This window comes from Meriones unguiculatus, chromosome 3, assembly GCF_030254825.1.
Source record: "Meriones unguiculatus strain TT.TT164.6M chromosome 3, Bangor_MerUng_6.1, whole genome shotgun sequence".
NCBI classification, from domain to species: domain Eukaryota; kingdom Metazoa; phylum Chordata; class Mammalia; order Rodentia; family Muridae; genus Meriones; species Meriones unguiculatus.
Genome location: NC_083351.1, coordinates 6382792 through 6399128, shown reverse-complemented (window position 1 = coordinate 6399128; position 16337 = coordinate 6382792). Strand labels below are relative to the sequence as shown.

At 51.0% G+C, this 16337-nt stretch overlaps 1 protein-coding gene across 2 annotated transcripts in view; it reads left to right on the top strand.

Annotated features, from left to right (window-relative positions):
• Window positions 1-16337, top strand: part of Ctnnbip1 (catenin beta interacting protein 1) — a 49047-nt gene that overhangs the window by 19776 nt on the left and 12934 nt on the right. For both annotated transcript variants that reach the window (XM_021636212.2, XM_021636216.2), the window contains 2 exons: window positions 5735-5855; window positions 6529-6619. In XM_021636212.2, coding sequence (XP_021491887.1) covers window positions 5760-5855; window positions 6529-6619 — 187 coding nt within the window. In that variant the 5' untranslated portion in view covers window positions 5735-5759. The remainder of the gene's footprint in view (window positions 1-5734; window positions 5856-6528; window positions 6620-16337) is intronic.

Sequence of the window (16337 nt, the reverse complement as noted above, 5' to 3'; positions counted from 1 at the left end):
TTTCCTCCCTGTTTTTCCCTTGCACTGTTAGGAATTGAACCCAGGGCCTTGTGCATGGTAAGGCACAGGCTGTGCCACTAAGCTGCCCTATCTGATGTGTGGATTCCTACAGTCAAGGCCACGGTGCTGCCGATTTTCCAGGCTGAGATTTGAGCGGACTCTGGCTTAATAAATGTAAATATGTCGCTGTTGTATGTGATAGGGCAGGGGAGCAGTGACACGCTGCAGGTCCCCTGTGTGTGAGGTCCGGGGGTTGAGCTCAGATAGGGCAGGGGGAGCAGTGACACGCTGCAGGTCCCCTGCGTGTGAGGTCTGGGAGTTGAGCTCAGTTCACCAGGCCTGTGCAGCAGGCACCTTTAGCTGCTGAGCTTTATTGATTGCTCGGGGTTAGGAGTTTGTATGAACTCTATGATATGGGTTTTTTTTGTTTTTTTTTTTTGTTTTTTGTTTTTTCTGTAAACCCTGTGAGAACATGTATGTACTTAAAAGTTGCAGAGATGTTTGTTAGTGTGATGCCCTGCAGGTGGCACCTTGTGCGTGTTAAGGAAAGGTTTTACCACTGAGCCACAGCCCCAGATTTCATGCCCTTGTGGGTGGGTGTGTCTGTGTCTGTGTGTGTTTGTGTGTCTGGAAACAGGGTCTGTAGCCCAGGTTGGCCTCAAATTTACTGTGTAGCTGAGGATGACCTTGGAAGTCCTAATCCCTGGGCTTCCGACTCCTAAGTGATGGGATTGTGGGCATGTAGGCATGTGCCATTATTGCTTAGTTCCTTTTTTTGAATGGTTTCATGCCTTGAAAATTATTTTTGAGCCAGGCATGGTGGCTCATGTCTTTTATCCCAGCACTTGGGAGGCAGAGGTAGGTGGATTTCTGTAAGTTTGAGGACAGCCTTGTTTACACAGTAAGTTCCAGGGCAACCAGGGCTATGGAGAGGCATTCTGTCTCAAAACATAAAACATTATATTTGATTGTCATTTTATAGCTAGGCTGACTTTAAACTCACTATATAGCCCAAGGTAGCCCAAGCTAGAGGGAAGCCTCCATGCCTCAGCCTCCTGAGTCATGAATTATAGATGTGAGCCTCCATGCCCAGCTCTCGTGCTGTGTGTTTTTGTTTGGGGTTTTTGAGAGTAAGTCACTGTCTGTTTGTGGCTGGCCTGGGACTCAGTGTAGATGAGGCTGTGTCAAGCTTGTGGTGTCCTCCTGCCTCTACTTCCCAAGCACTGGGATTACAAGTGAGGGCCACCACACCTGGCTTCCTAGCGTGTTTTAACATGAAAGGCAAGTAGTACAATCCAGAGGGCAGCGACCCTGGTGACCTCGAAGGGCCCATTCTGGCCCAGCTTAAGGTTTCTTTGTTTGCTTGCTTGCTGGTTTTTATTTTTCTAAGCAGATGCAGGACCCCCATGGTTATAAACTAATACTTGCTTTCTTATAAAAGTGAGTGTGCAACAGCATTAGCTTCAGGTTTATAAATAAAAATGAGCACATGTGGCTATACTCCAGGGCCACTCAAGCAGGTCAAAGGGAGGCCAGCTTGTCAGACTCCTTATCAGCACTGATAGAGACGCACAGGGCAGCACACGGCAGTGCCCGCCTCCCCTCCCCCAGTCTCGGCTTCTTCTCCATGAAGGGCTGGACAGAGGCTAGGTGGGAATGCGACCGCGATGTCCTTGCTGTCTCTCCCCTTCAGTGCCTGTCTCAGCCTGTGACCCTCACGGCTCTCTCCCAGTGTGGATCTTGCACGGGGATTGGGAACCTCTTCTCACTGCTGTCCCCTGCCCAGCCATCCGTCTTGCAGAGGGAGGCTCAGAGCTACCGAGTGCCTGTCCTGGGTCCTAATCCTCAGTGTTTGTATTGACTCTGACTGGGCATTTTCTGGCAAGGTGGCACTAAAGCACAGCCTGTGGTTTATAGTACCTGATAAGAAACCACAGGCCTCGCCCCTCCCAACATTTGCATAATTGACAGTTTCCCGTTGTTTCTTTCCATTTTCCTTTTTTTGGTTCATCTCTCACTCCTCAGACGTTTTCTTAGTGGAAGGGAAGCCCTGCCCTGTTTGCAGGGGTGGGGTGTGTGTAGGGATGGCTGAAGCCATTACTGAGATGCATTGTTACTTTTGATTCTTAGGTCCAAACTTGGATGAATAATTAGTATCTAAATTAATTGCACTTTGAGCTTATGTAATTTAAGCACATTTTAATGGAGACCAGTTCTTGATCCCTACAGGGGAAAATAGGAAGCCCCCGCTGACTTTAATGTAGTACTCGACAGAATCATGATGAAAATTTAATAACATCCTCGCTTGGATAGGCAGCAAACCCAAGCACACTGTAATGTGCTTGCAGCACATTTGTCTGAGGTGGTTATGATTTAGTCTCTTCAATTATTAATTCTCTGTGCGTTGACACCCTTACTGTGAATTAGAACAGAATTGCATCAGTTCTGACACTTTCCAGAGTGTTTGGCCTGGAATGTGAAGGGCAGGGACCTGTGCTCCACTTTCTATCCCAGATCCTGCCTGGGTGTGCCTTCCCATCATGCAGCAGGGCTCGGTCAGCAACAAAGGGCTGGAACAACACCAGTGGACAGAAGCAGAGTTCAGTCCCTGGGAGAGAACTGGAAGTTGTCCTCTCTGTCCTTCACACGTGTGCTGTGGTGAGCACACAGACGCGTAAATAAAGAAATAAATGTGAACAGAGCACTGGATGACAAGAATTTTTAGAAATGCTGAGTCAAGATTCTTCTGAAGTTTCAGAAACAGCTTTGTGCCAGGCAAGTATGTTGGAGTAAGAGTGACCTGACTCCAAAGACCCCATTGAGCTCTGCTGCCGAAAACCCCGAAACTTCACAGCAAGCCTGATGAGCAAAGAGGATGGGATATGCCAGTCTGTGGGGTGTGCAAGGCTAAAGCTGTGGGTCAGGGGCTGGCGAGATGGCTCAGAGGTTGAGAGCACTGGCTGCTCTTCCAGAGGTCCTGAGTTCAATTCCCACAACCACATGATGGCTCACATCATCTAGATCTGGTGCCCTCTTCTGGACTGCAGGTGTACATGCAGACAGAACATTGTATACATAATAAATTTAAAAAAAGAAAAGCTGTGGGATAGAGTTCTGTAACATACACCCTGTGTGAAATGGCTGAATAATGTCCACTGTCCTGTAGGAGCAGCTCTCTAGGGGTCCTGGGGCATGACAACACTAACTAGACCACCGTCCCATAGGAGCAGCTCTCCGAGAGAATAGATATGAGTTCCTGGGACCCACTGTGATTACAGTGTGCTTCAGAAGAGCTTCCTCGGGGAATGACAGCAGGAATCCTCTTGGGTTAGCAAGATACCCTGAAAACTCCAATGCTTTGTGTATGGCGACACCTAGTGGCTGCTGCCTTGCATGCCATGCAGCTTTCTTGGGGGGATGACCCTTGAGCACTGGACAGAATTGAAAGATTTTGCCCATGGGAGTTCTGATTCCCAGTTTAAAGGCTTCATGGAACACTTGTGATGTTTGCTGGAAGTCACAGGGGCTCAGGCTACACTAAGCACTTTGAGAGAGGGAGTCCTTTGGGAAAGCCAAATCTGGTTGTAGGAATATGAGTTAAGTTTGTTTGTTTGTTTGTTGCTTTCTTTCTTTCTTCCTTCCTTTCTTCCTTTTTTGTTATTTTTAGTTTTTGGGTTTTTGAGACAGGGTTTTTTTGTGTATCCCTGGCTGTCCTAGAACTCTCTTTGTAGACCAGGCTGGCCTTGAGCTCACAGAGATCAGCCTGTGTCTGCCACACCCAGCTTACTTAAGTTTCTTAATACTATGACCTGGTTCCAAATTGGTATGTGTACAGCAGAGGGGGATCTGACACACTGAAGACTATTCCCCTGTTCCATTCAACCAGGTGGACAGTGCTTGTTAAGAGCCTGCTGGGTACCAAGCCCTGGGAAGATGCAGCCTGGCCTTCCATCAGAAAAGGGAAGAGACAATAAGCAGACACTCCAACAAGACACAGGAAACTAGGACAGTGAGACAGGGCTGTGTGACAAGAGGTGACAGCACAGAACTGGCTCCCCTGGAAAGGCACCTTGAGGCTGAGATGAAGCCAGTTCTGGGCCCAGGGGTTGGTACCCAGTGCAGAGGCTGGCCAGTGAAGGAGTAGGGAGAGCTGGGCTGCACAGGGGCCAGGGCTGGTCACACTGGGCCTGGCTGGCACCAGCCAGCACTAAGAAATGTATTTTCAGGTAGGACTAGGCTGCGGATGGTGGCATCCCTCCTGACCTATGTGGATTGTTGTAGTCTCTCTGTAGGGGAAAAGACAGTGGAGGACGTGAGTGGCCTATGAGGCCGAGGCCACATGGAAGCATTAGGAAAGAGGTGGGGCCATAGCATCCATACTCAGGGTCTGGGCAGGGATCACCGCAAAGCCGCATGCAGTCTGTCCCTGGCCCGCAGTGCTGGTATGTGAACTGGAGGGAGAACAGGTTAAGTGAAGGAAAGCTGCCCTAGAACTTTGCTTTCCTGCCGAGTTCTGTGCCAAGTGCGGGTCCTCTGCAGGCTGCTGTGTGCCCTGGAGATTATGTGTGAGGCCACTGTGCCTTTTTCCAGCCGCTAGTAGTTACCTTGGCCCTTTTCTGAGCCCAGGATGAGTTGGAAGGGGTGGACCACAGAAGAAAGAAGTTGGGATTCTAGGGTTCCAAGGGTGGATACAAAGACTCTAGTAGCCCTGCGCTGTGTCAAGTATGCAGGCATGATGTCAGCCCCAGCTGGCCAGGTTTTTAACCTGTTGTGTGGGCTCTCAGGGCGAGGGCCCCATTAGGCTTTTGAGCAGCTGACGAGTAGATACTCAGAGCTGTTCCCCAGGCTCTGGCACATTCCCGGGTACGCCCTTGGCATGGAGTACTGCCTTGTCCAGCATATCCCTGAAGGACTCCTGGGCCACTGAGCGTGGATGGTGTAAGGAGTGTCCGGAGCCTGTCGGCCGGGTTCCCTCATTCCCCGAGTGCAGCTCCCTGGTAGCAGGGCTGCTGAGGCTCCACCCCACCAGCTGCTGCGTTATTTCTGACTTGTCCAAGAGTTCAAGTGTGTAACCCAAACCCCTCGATCCTGCCTCCTCTCCCTCAGCTCCTTCTGGAGGAGGAGGCTCTGGGCTTCTCTCTCGTGGGCTGGCTGTAGCTCAGGCCAGAGACACCTGGACACAGCCACTGGCCTTCACAGTTGTCTTCGGGAGCTGCCTGGCAGGTGGGGTGGGTGAGTAAGGGTGGGTGAGTAAGGGTGGCAGCGGCAGCTCTGCCAGTGCATAGCCTGGGCGGACACCCCTGGAGAGGGACTCCCCTGTGCCTTGCCCAGGAGCTGGCTTCTTGAGTTTGGCAGTGGCTTGCATGGGGCTCTCACTGCTTCGGGAGCTGTCTGTCACTGATCTCCCAGTTTCTTGAGCCAAAGGCCCCACCTTGCCACTTCTGATCAAGCCCTTTTACTTCCTGTGCATGTCGCTTCCGTTGAAAACCTAGGACTCTTGGGACCTCATTCCTCATCTCTCCTGTGGCTCCTAACAGAAACCTTGGCCGTCCTCTCAGCCTGGGCCTCAGCTCAAGAAGTCTTGAGGCCCTGCTGCCTCCTCTACAACCTCTCTTGTGCTGTCAGAAATGAGGTCCCTGTGGGGGACTACTTGAGAAAGGGGCGCGTCACCCACAGGTGTCAGTATTAAAGTGTATCATGGAATTCTCCCCCAACACCTCTCATCTCCTTGCAGGTGTCCCCAGAGCTGGGCCAGGGGGATGAACCGCGAGGGAGCACCCGGGAAGAGTCCGGAGGAGATGTACATTCAACAGAAGGTCCGCGTACTGCTCATGCTGAGGAAGATGGGGTCAAATGTGAGTTGCCTGTAGGGTGTCAAACATCAGAGTACCTGCTACCCTGAAGGAGGGAAGGGGCAGCCACAGCTGCCTCCTGGGTCTCCAAGAACTGGGGAGAAGGCTGTTGGGCCTGTGTGTTGTCTCTGTTGCCAGTTCAAGTGCCCCGAGCACAGAGCCTGGCACGGACAGTTTGGGGAGCATTGCTGAGCTTATCTTCCCACTCCACTTTTTATTTTGAGCCAGGGATGGTGGGGAATTTCCTTTCTGACCCTCAGAGCCCTCAGAGAGGCTTCTCTCCTCGGGGCAGGTGAGGGGCAGCTGGGCAAGGTGGCCACCAAGGAGCGCAGGAGACAAGCAAGTGCAGGGGCATCTTTTGAAAAATAAATAAATAAATAAATAAATAAATAAATAAATAAATAAATAAATGGAGGGATTTGGGATTGCTGAATGGCCATTGATGTCTGGCCAGGGCCTGACTTTCAAACCTTCTCTACACCTGAATAGACAGTGATCTGGACGTGAAGTGAGTGGCAAGGCATATGAACTTCAGGGACCTAGTTTTCAGGTCGGAAGCAGGATGGCAGGAATAGAGAGCCAGGAGCCTCAAGAGGGGAGGCACTCGTGGCATTAGGTAGGGGCCTTTTGGGGAACGGGTGCCTGCTCCTCTCACCACAGCACTCTCACCCCGCAGTTGACCGCCAGCGAGGAAGAATTCCTGCGCACCTACGCGGGGGTAGTCAGCAGCCAGCTCAGCCAGCTGCCGCAGCACTCCATCGACCAGGGTGAGCCGAGGCACCAGCCAAGCCCTCCCCGGGCACCAAGCAGTGGTTCTTTACAAAGCTGAATGGGTGACCCGGGAGTTTAGAGAAAAGAGACTGCTGTTCCCTCGCATCCACAGTCTTCTGTCGTGTCCTGTCTCCTTCCTCGGGTGGGAGCCACAGATCCAGCAGGCAGGCAGTTCCCCTTTCTAGGCCTGGAGGAGGGGGGAGATGGACATGGCTGTGGACCCGAGTAATTGCCGACACTGTGATTATTGCCTCCTTTAACCTTCGCCCTGACCCCTGTCCATTCCACCAGTTGAGGGACAGCAAAACTGCTCAGCCTGTTCCGAGAGCACTGTCCTCGTGGAGACAGCTGTGCAGTGACTGGGGGGTCTGGCAGTAGCAGGAAGGGATGGCTCAAAAGGATTGCTGTCTCCATATGCCCAAGGGAGTTCTGAGGGTCCTCACAGTCAAAAGTCCCACTGGAGTGTTTATTGTACAACAGGGGCTGGGCCAGGGATCGAAAGGTAGTCATTTGGAGTTGACAACTGTTACTTGTATGACTTCCAGTTATAGTAAGTCATTGCCCTTGACCATACAGAGGTGCCCAGGAATCAAGCCTGCTCCTCACCAACAAGGCTGCTGGGCAGCTCCATGGCCCTTGCTGTTGTAGAGGCGCTTCCTCTCTGAAGGCTCAGCCTTACTCTGCAGCACAGCCCTGCCAGCAGCTGCTTCTCACACTCCTTTCCTGTTAGTCTTCTCAAGAGTTGTTGGGACTTTTCAGCTAGGCTATAAGATATCTTAGTGGCCCAGGCAGGTGGTGGTATGGCGTGCCTTTAACCCAGCACACGGGAGGCCAGCCTGGTCTACAGAGTGACTTCCAGGACAGCCAGAGCTACACAGAGAAACCCTCTCTCAAAAAGAACAAACAAAAGATGGGCCACGGCATGCCTAGGCAGGGGCAGCCACCAGAGCAGTGCGTTTGCTGTGTTGGGCTGCTGGGGAGGAAAGCAGGTTCAGCACGCTGGGCCGCCGCCCTGCTTCTCCTGCATGTTGTGGACTCGGCCATGATACAGGGCTGCTCCCCCAACACTGGTGCTTGGCGGGGCCCAGCCAGCTCAGCAGAAACCTTCCAGGGAACTCAGGGAACTCAGAGAACAATTTGGGAGAGTGCATGTATCATATGCAGCCTGCCCAGGCATGACTGCTCAGGTGGACTGCATGCTAAGCAACTGCACAGCCAAGCATGTTTACCATCTGCCCTAACTTCCCACTGGCTCTGGGAGGAGTCCTTTTCTTTCCTGTGGCTGGTCTGGGTTTCCCCTCCTAGCTCCTAAGGCAGGTCCACCCTTCAGACTCTGAATTCCTGGGACTTCCTTTCTTCCCCATGTGATCCTGAGCCACTGAGTTTCTGATTCTCTGTGTAAATGTCCCTAGAGGAGCGCCCATAATAGGTAAGGAGCTATGGGAGCATGTCAAAATAGGGAACACCCAGCACATGTCCCCTGCCACATACATTCAATCATTCGTGTGTGTGTGTGTGTGTGTGTGTGTGTGTGTGTGTGTGTGTGTAGCGAATGGGATACTTACTCAGCTATTAGTAGGGAAAAATGGTTTATGTGGTGTTGAAGATCAGTCCTGGAGCCTCATGCATGCCAGATTGTGCTACTAAGGGCCCTTGATAGAGCAAAGTGACTGAGCATAGGTTACCATAATGAACTTTCACTTTCAAGTTAGCAAATTTTATAATATTTTTTTTATGTTGTCCATGCATTCTTTTGTAAGAAGTGAAGAATCTGTTTTGTGGTATTAGGAATCAAACCCAGGGCCTTGGACATGCTGGGTAGGCACTCTACTCCTGAGTTATATCCCCTGCCTTTAGGAAGTTAGATGTTGGCCAGAGGGATGGCTTAGCATTTAAGAGCAAGTACTGTTTTTGCAGAGGGCCTGAGTTCAATTCCCAACACCCACATCAGGCATCACAACTACCTATAACTCCAGTCTGTCGCCTCCGGCCTCCATCAGCATCTGCACTCACACATACAGACCCACATATACACGATTAAAACTAATAACATAAATAGTTTCAAAGTTACTGCTTATTATTTACAAAAATAAATTAAATAAAAGTTATTATTTAGCTGGCTGGACATGTTGGCACGTGCTTGTAATCCTAGCAAGAGTTCAAGACCAGCTTGGGATACATGAGACTCTAGCTCATGCATATATAAAGCATATGTATGCACAGATATGAAAACTCACATTGCAGAACCAGCGATTGAGAGCGCAAATGCAGTCTGCTGGGTTGTTTCAGAAGGTCACAGTGAAGGCTGAGGATGAAGCTCTGCTGGCAGAGTGCTTGCCTAGCAACCATGAAACCTTGGTTCAGCCCCCAGCACCAGATAAATGGGTGAAGCAGACACAGGAGAGTCAGCGAAGTCATTCTTGACTACACAGTGAGGCTGATGTTGTGAGGGCTATGTGAGGCTGTCGTAGAAAAGGAGGTGACCACATGACCTCACTGGGCTTGGCCTCCAAAACTGCTGGTGTAGCCGAAAGCAGCTGTGGGCAGGTAGGTGTGGCTGTCCATAGGCTCTGGAACCCAGGGCCTCTTGGGTGTGTGGCCTCCAGAGGTGCTTTCTTTGCTGTGGCCGGGGTTTCCTGGAGAGGGGAGGAGGAGTCATATCCACAGCCCGCACTGCTGCTAATGCCCCTTACCTATGGAAGTCACCTAGACCTGGACACATGCTGCTTCAGGAGGCTTGGGGATTCCAAGGACTGTGAATCAGGGCCAGGAAGAAGATCTTCTCAAGCCTTCTTTAGTTTCTCTGTGACAAATAAGCCACACACAAATGCATATTTATAAAACCCCAGACTAGTGTAGAGTACTGGCCAGGAGCCTGTGTGTCTGTCCATGCTGTGAGACTGAGGGGGTCTCCAGGAAATTCTAACCCTCCACCTTCTCCATTGGCAGAGCCAACCTCAGCTCATGCACCAAATGCCAGGTTGTCTCTGCCTAGGTGGCCTAAATTCAGACAAAGGGCTAGGCGGGTGAGGGATCTGCCACCTCATGTCCACTAGGTGGCTCTGTCTCTCAGCAGATGGCAGGGCTTGACCCTAAGTCTTCTCCCTGAGCTGGAGAAGACTTCCAGCCACTGGGCAGAGGCTCTGAGACCCAGCCAGAGGACAGCACTCAGCCCACCGGGGCTGGATGAGCCTGGTACCTGAGTGGCCCTCTACCCACCGCCGTCTAGCTGTGCTTATAGAGCACAGACAGGCCCTAGAGGAGACGCTGGGGCAGACCCTGCACTGAAAGGGCCGACCAGATGGTCTCAGCAGGGGCCTGGGGGCCTCCCAGAATCGGACAGGGCCCCTCCAGCTCCCAGGGGCCTCCCAGAGGTGGACAGGGCCCCTCCAGCTCCCAGCCTGCCTGATTTCTATTAGGCAGAGATCACTATGACTGCCTTTTTCCTCTCCTTCATCCTGAGTGCTCCCCTCCCTCCTCCTGTCCTCCCAGTGTATTGGTTCCTCTAGATTCATTCCTTCCCCTATCCCTTTCCTCTCTTTTCTTTTTCACATAATTTCCACAGACCTCAGATCAACCTCAGCCCAGACCGGCTCTAACCCTCAGAACTTCCTGCTGTGTCTTGACATTTCCTCCTGGGCCCCTCCATTTCGGATTCATTTCTTCACCTGTGTTCTCACCAGGTGTGGAAACAGGACACAACCTTGACTCATTTCCTGGCACTGAGGTTGTTCCTAAGGCCTTTGATCTTCTGCCTTAATGCTCCCTGTACATACGTACCTGGTTAGAGGCTAGAAGGCACCATATGCTGTGGAGCTGGAGTTACAGATGCTTGTAAGCTGTCATATGGGTTCTGGGGGTCAAATCCAGGGCCTCTACAAGAGCAGCAAGTGCTCTTAACTGCTGAGCCATCTCTCCAGCCCCCTTTTAACTCAATTTTTGCATAAAGGTCCTAACTGACACTTTTTTGTTGTTTTGTTTTATCTTGTTTGGTTGGTTGGGTTTGGTTTTTTGTTTTTGTTTTTTTCAAGATAGGGTTTCTCTGTGTAGCCCTGGCTGTCCTAGAACTTGCACTATAGACCAGGTTGGCCTTAGAGATCTGCCTGCCTCTGCCTCCTGAGTGTTTTTGACATCACTGCCCCAGCTCCTAATTGGGGTTTTGATTGGTGTTAGCCCCCTGGTCCACTTTCCACTCCCATAGCCAGAGTGACTTTTGAAGGCTCAGAAGACGTCAGTACTAGAAGAGTAACAGTCTCTCAGTGGCTTCCTGCTACCCTCGCACCGTACCCTCACTCACACCTCAGTAGCCACAGTATTTAGTCGTAAACTGTGTGTTCACCCCTCTCTGCCTCTGTACTGGCAGGCTTCCGGAACTCAGTCCTCGACCCTGCCTGCTGCAGCTTAGGCTTGGCCCTCTGCTGACCAGATACAGAGACTCTTGAGCTTGGGACTGAGGCTTCCTTCGAGACAGGCATCTGTGTGGCTATTGGGGAATAAGGTTAAGCATAATGATGGAGCAGGTTCTGGGACTAGGAGTCAAAGAGGCAGTGAATTCTGTGAGTACTGTCTCCTGGTCCCCAAGGGTGGCCAGGCGGACTTGACAGCCAGGCAGGACTCCCTTGAAACAAAGGGAGTCAGTGCCTCTCTGGGAAGCTGGCCTTCCCAGCTACAGATGTGATGGGGTGGGGAGCGTGGGGTCGGAGTGCAGCTCCTTAAAGCAGGACACTGAGTGCTGAGCTTCCCTTCTCCTTGAGCTGTCCCACAGAGTGTGCACTGACTGTCTCTTCTGGCTCTGCAGTAGTACATGGTCACTAGAGAAAGTGGGAGAGGAGAAACAGATAAGCTCAAAGGATTGGATCCCACCATGCAGCTGTAGACTCTGTTTCCTCTTCTTCGTATTTGACAGCTTTTACAAGATAGGCAGTTACTTCTGTCAGACTTTACAGCATCAATACATAAATATACATTACTTCAGGCAGTTTCGTTGAGCTCTTCACCAATTTTCAAGACAACGTTTTGGCCATTCTGTAATAAACAGCATCTGTCTGCCATAAGTTATTGACCAGTTTCTTCCTGTTGGAGCTCATTTCTGCTATTAATCATCAAAATGGCAAGCATTCATTAGGCTCCTTCTTTGTGCCAAGTTCCTTGCAAAGTAATACACAAGTGTTCTCCCAGTGAGTGTCACTAGAGCTCTGCATCATGGCTTCTCTCTGGCTGAGAGAAGTAGCTCAGAACTGTAGAGTCAGCCAGCATGAGGTCCAGAGAGGATGCATGTTGACCAGCATCATTTGTACCGCTTTATCAAGTATGTTAGGGTGGACTTATAGCTCACTTACAGGCCAGAGTGGGCTTTTGTTGTTACTTGCCTTCCTTCCTTCCTTCCTTCCTTCCTTCCTTCCTTCCTTCCTTCCTTCCTCCCTTTCTTCCTTTCTTCCTCCCTCACCGAGCAAGCACTGTACTAAGTCATGTGTCCCCAGTCTTCTTGGTTTTTGTTTTGTTATTTATTTATTTTTTTTCAAGGAGGACAACATATTACCTGAGGACCTGGTATAAGAGAAATGGTTACATAATGTCACCAAAGGGATGAAGGGGATTGGGGCCTCTTATTGCTCTCTTGGTGTTCTGGCCCCTGCACCTGCAGGTGGCTTTGAATGTGCCTTCTCTGGGCTCTTCCTGCCCTAGGGCCACACATGGTACAGGGCTCCTAGTAAGTACCAGGTATTCCAGGCCTCTGGTTTGCAAAGGCCACAGTGTAGCCATATTGCCTGCATAGTTGCTGTTGCTTTCTTTTTTAATTTTTTTTTTTTTTTTTACAATTTACTCTAATATGTGTGCATGTGCACATGTCATGGAGTATATGTCAGAGGACAGCCTGTGGGAGTTGGCTCTCCCCACCATGTGCCCAGAGATGGAGCACCCCTTGTCAGGCTTGGCTGCATCTAGCTTTACCCACTGAGCCATCTTGCTGGCCCCTAAGTTTTGCTTAAGATTTATTTTATATTTTGATTCTATAGATATGTGTGTACATGTCGGTGTGGGTATATCATGTATGAGTGAAGCACTTTCGGAATGTTAGACATCGTGGAGCTGGAGTCACCCAACATGGCGCTGGGAACTAAGCTTGCGGCCTCTGCAAGCACCTTAGCCACATGGGTGCTCCTAATTGCTGAGCCATCTCACCAGCCCCGACCCAGGGTTGGGGGGCAGTGCTCACTATTGTTTTCTATGTTTGGGTGCTTTGCCTGCATGTATGCTTATGCACCATATGCATACCTAATTCCTTCAGGGGCAAGAAGAGGGCATCTGATCTCTTGGACTGCAGTTATAGACCATTGAGCTGCCGACTGGCTACTGGGACTTAACCCCAGGTCCTCTAGAAGAGTGGCTAGTACTCCTAACCACTGAGCCATCTCTCTACCTTCTAGGGGTGCTTTGGTTTGGTTTGGTTTGGTTTTAGAGATGTGGAGCTCAACTCAGCCACGAATGTATGTGATTTGCTCCAGCCTCTCAAGTACTGGGGTTGCCCCTGAGTGCCGCCGTACCTAGTGTGTGGATATACAGTTTACTCTTGTGCTGTGCGTTGGGTGGGCCCTTGTCCAGTGTCCTAGGGCTGATGAGGCTCATTTTGACAATGAACTTCCTTGTTCTTTCTCTGCCTAGGGCCTGCCCTGTCATAACCATTGTCAGAGTCTACTGAATCCAAGGGATTTCCAGGAAAGGACTGGGCTTTCTCGGGTCTTCCAGCTTTTCCCTGCAGAGTGACAGCTGGTTCAGGGTGCTACCGGAGGGCCTAAAATAGTTTCCTTGGTCTCATGATTAAACTTGAACACTTATTATAATAGCTATGTTATGGAGACAACAGCAGGAACGAGGCACTTCAGAAGTGACCCAGTTCTGCAGTTACTCCACTTGACCCTTAAAGTGCCCTGAGGCCAAGGGTGGTAGCATGAACTTCTCCATTTTTCCACCCAACATGTTAAGTTCTCTGGAACCCTTCCCCAGCACCGGTCAGCCTCTGTTCTTTCTCTTCCTTCTTGTGCCCTCTCACACCCGTCCCAGGCTCAGCTGGTACCCGGCTCTGACTCCCACAGCCCCATGCCGATCTTTGCTTTCTAAATCTGTGGTCACACAGTGTCAGGAATCTGTAGGTAAAGGGTGTGTGCTTTGTTCACGTCACACATTCAGGCCCAGGGTAGGTGCATGTGCTTAGACCAGAGCCCCACGGAGGCTGAGCAGTCCTGAGTGGCTCTTCCTGTGGGCAGCAGCTTCTCTGTACCTCCCATGCTGAGCAGACCCTCCACTGCGGCTTCTGGATCCTCTCCCCATGCCTGGCTACTTCGAGGCTCCTCTAGAGGTCCCATGTGAAAACTCGGGTGCTGAAATTAGAGTCAGCCCAGGGAGAATTCACTGTGGGACAGGAGGCTCAGTCTCCGAACTTTAATCAACACTTCTTGAGAATTACCTGTAACCCAGAAACAAAGCTGAGTCAGAAGTCACATGGTCACACAGAAATCTGTAGGGATCTGGTTTGTAACTCCAGTTACTGAGACAGAAAAGGAACCCCAAGGAAGAGAGAATGTCCTGAGGCGCAGGCAGGCTGCTCCTTCAGCATTCCAATTCTGGCTCCTGAAGGGCCACTTTATCCCAGCATGGTGGTGCTGTTGTCTAAGCCTGAGAAGGCATTAGAGCCCCTGATATGACTCAGACTTCCTAAGACCCTGACCTGGGAGGGGAGCTGAGGGCTGCCATCCAGCAGTTGGACAGTTCCACATAAGCCCAGCATGGTGTCGGATGACAGCCCTGTCCTCCGTGAAGGACAAACAGTAGGCACATGTACAAACACATAAGAGCCTTTCGTGTGCAGGTTCCCACGTGGGCCTAACTGGGAGTGGGGCCCACCGAGGAAGCTAAAATGCAGGCTCCAGGGGAGAGGTGGAGTGATGGCTCAGAGGTTAAGAGCAGTGCTTGCTTTTCCAGAGGTCCTGAGTTCAATTCCCAGCAATCACATGGTGGCCCACAACCATCTATAATGAAATCTGGTGCCTTCTTCCAGCATTTAGGTATACATGCAGGCAGAACATTGTTTACATAATAAAATCAATAAATCCTAAAAAAAAAAAAAAAAAAAAAAGCATGCAGGGTCCAGGCCTTTCCTCAGCCCAGTGAGTCACAGTAGCTGCCAGGAGAGCCTGACAATCTGCCTTTTACCCAAAGCAGGGCATGGTGTTACACACCTGCAGTCCTTGCCCTCAGGAGCTGGTGTCAGCCTGCTGCCTGGAGGGTAGCCTATAAAAGTGCAGGCTCCTGGGCACTTGCCTCCACTCAGTGAATCACAGAGACTGCCACAGGTACCTAGGACCTGCATCTTCACACCAGATAGGAAGAAGTTGGTCTGCTCTCAGGCTACTGTGGAAGCTGAGGTAGCAAGGTCACCTGAGCTTAGGCATTCCAGGCTAGCCTAGGGCAAGATTCAAAACTCTGTCTTGGAGATGAGGTAGAAGAAACAAAACAAGCAACAACAACAGAACACTTCCAAGGAGATTCTGACACCCAGAGTGTAATTTGAGGATATGCAAGGTCCTTAGATCATCCCCGAGCTCTGGGGAGGCAGCCCATGTCACCTTCCACATGCTATCCCTGTAGTTTGATTCTCTTGCCTAGGAAAGCAAAGGATTTATTTCATCTCACAGATCACATAGGCCACTGTTGAGGGCTGTCAAGCAGGATCTCAAGGCAGGCCTGCTTGCCATTCCACACAGCATTACTTCTGACCTCAGAACTCACGGCCAAGGCGGCACAGCAGAGACCATGCCTGCTGACTCAGTCTCGAGCAGGCTTGTTCTTCTCCAGCTCAGGGGCCCCTGCCCAGGGAGTGATGCCTCCCATAGTGGGCTGGGCCCTCCTGGACAATCCCACGGGCCAGTCTGAGCTGGCAAATCCTTTAGTTGAGACTCCTTTCTGGGGTGCCTCTAAGCTGCATCAAATTGACAGTTGAAGCTAACTAGGACACCCTTTGTGACACAGGCAAATTCTCTAGTCTGGAAGAACTTATGTTTTGGGAAGACACTGGAAAATTTCAGTGAGAAGAATGAGCACCTGGAAAAGGACACTGTAAAGGTCCTGCATTCGTGCTTGTGTGTGTGTGTGTGTGTGTGTGTGTGTGTTTTGCAGCTCAGCAGGGTGGGAGGGTAGGAGTGGGTGCAGAGGCCTCAGGGAATGCAGCTAGAATTTGACCCTACTGTTGTCCCTAAACATTATTCCTAGTGTGTTAAGATGAAGGGTTTGGTGCCGGTTACCACAGTGTGCAGTAAGTAAACTGAGGCTGGATGTGCAGGGAATTCCCTTGGAAGTCCCAGACGCCAGGTCCCAGACGCCAAGTCTTGCTACCGGGGTACACTGAGACTGCTGAAGCTGGGAAGGGCCTGTAGCTGTCTTCAGTAACCTCACTGGCCTGCTCTAGGAATCCACCTCTGACAGCTCTGGCTGCTGGAGCCCAGTAGGCACCACTGTGCCTCCTGCTGCTATGTCCTTGGTGAATCAGAGCCCACTGTTCCCATAGCAACCCAAGTGTGGTGCCGCCTTGGGTAAAAAGCTGCTGGGAACTTTGGGGTATCAAAGCGGAGGTGTTCAGAACACCTGGCTCAGAGCCTTGGGCTGCTAAAAACAGCACATGCTGCCCAGTGGGTGTTGGTTCATGTGGAAGGAAGCCCA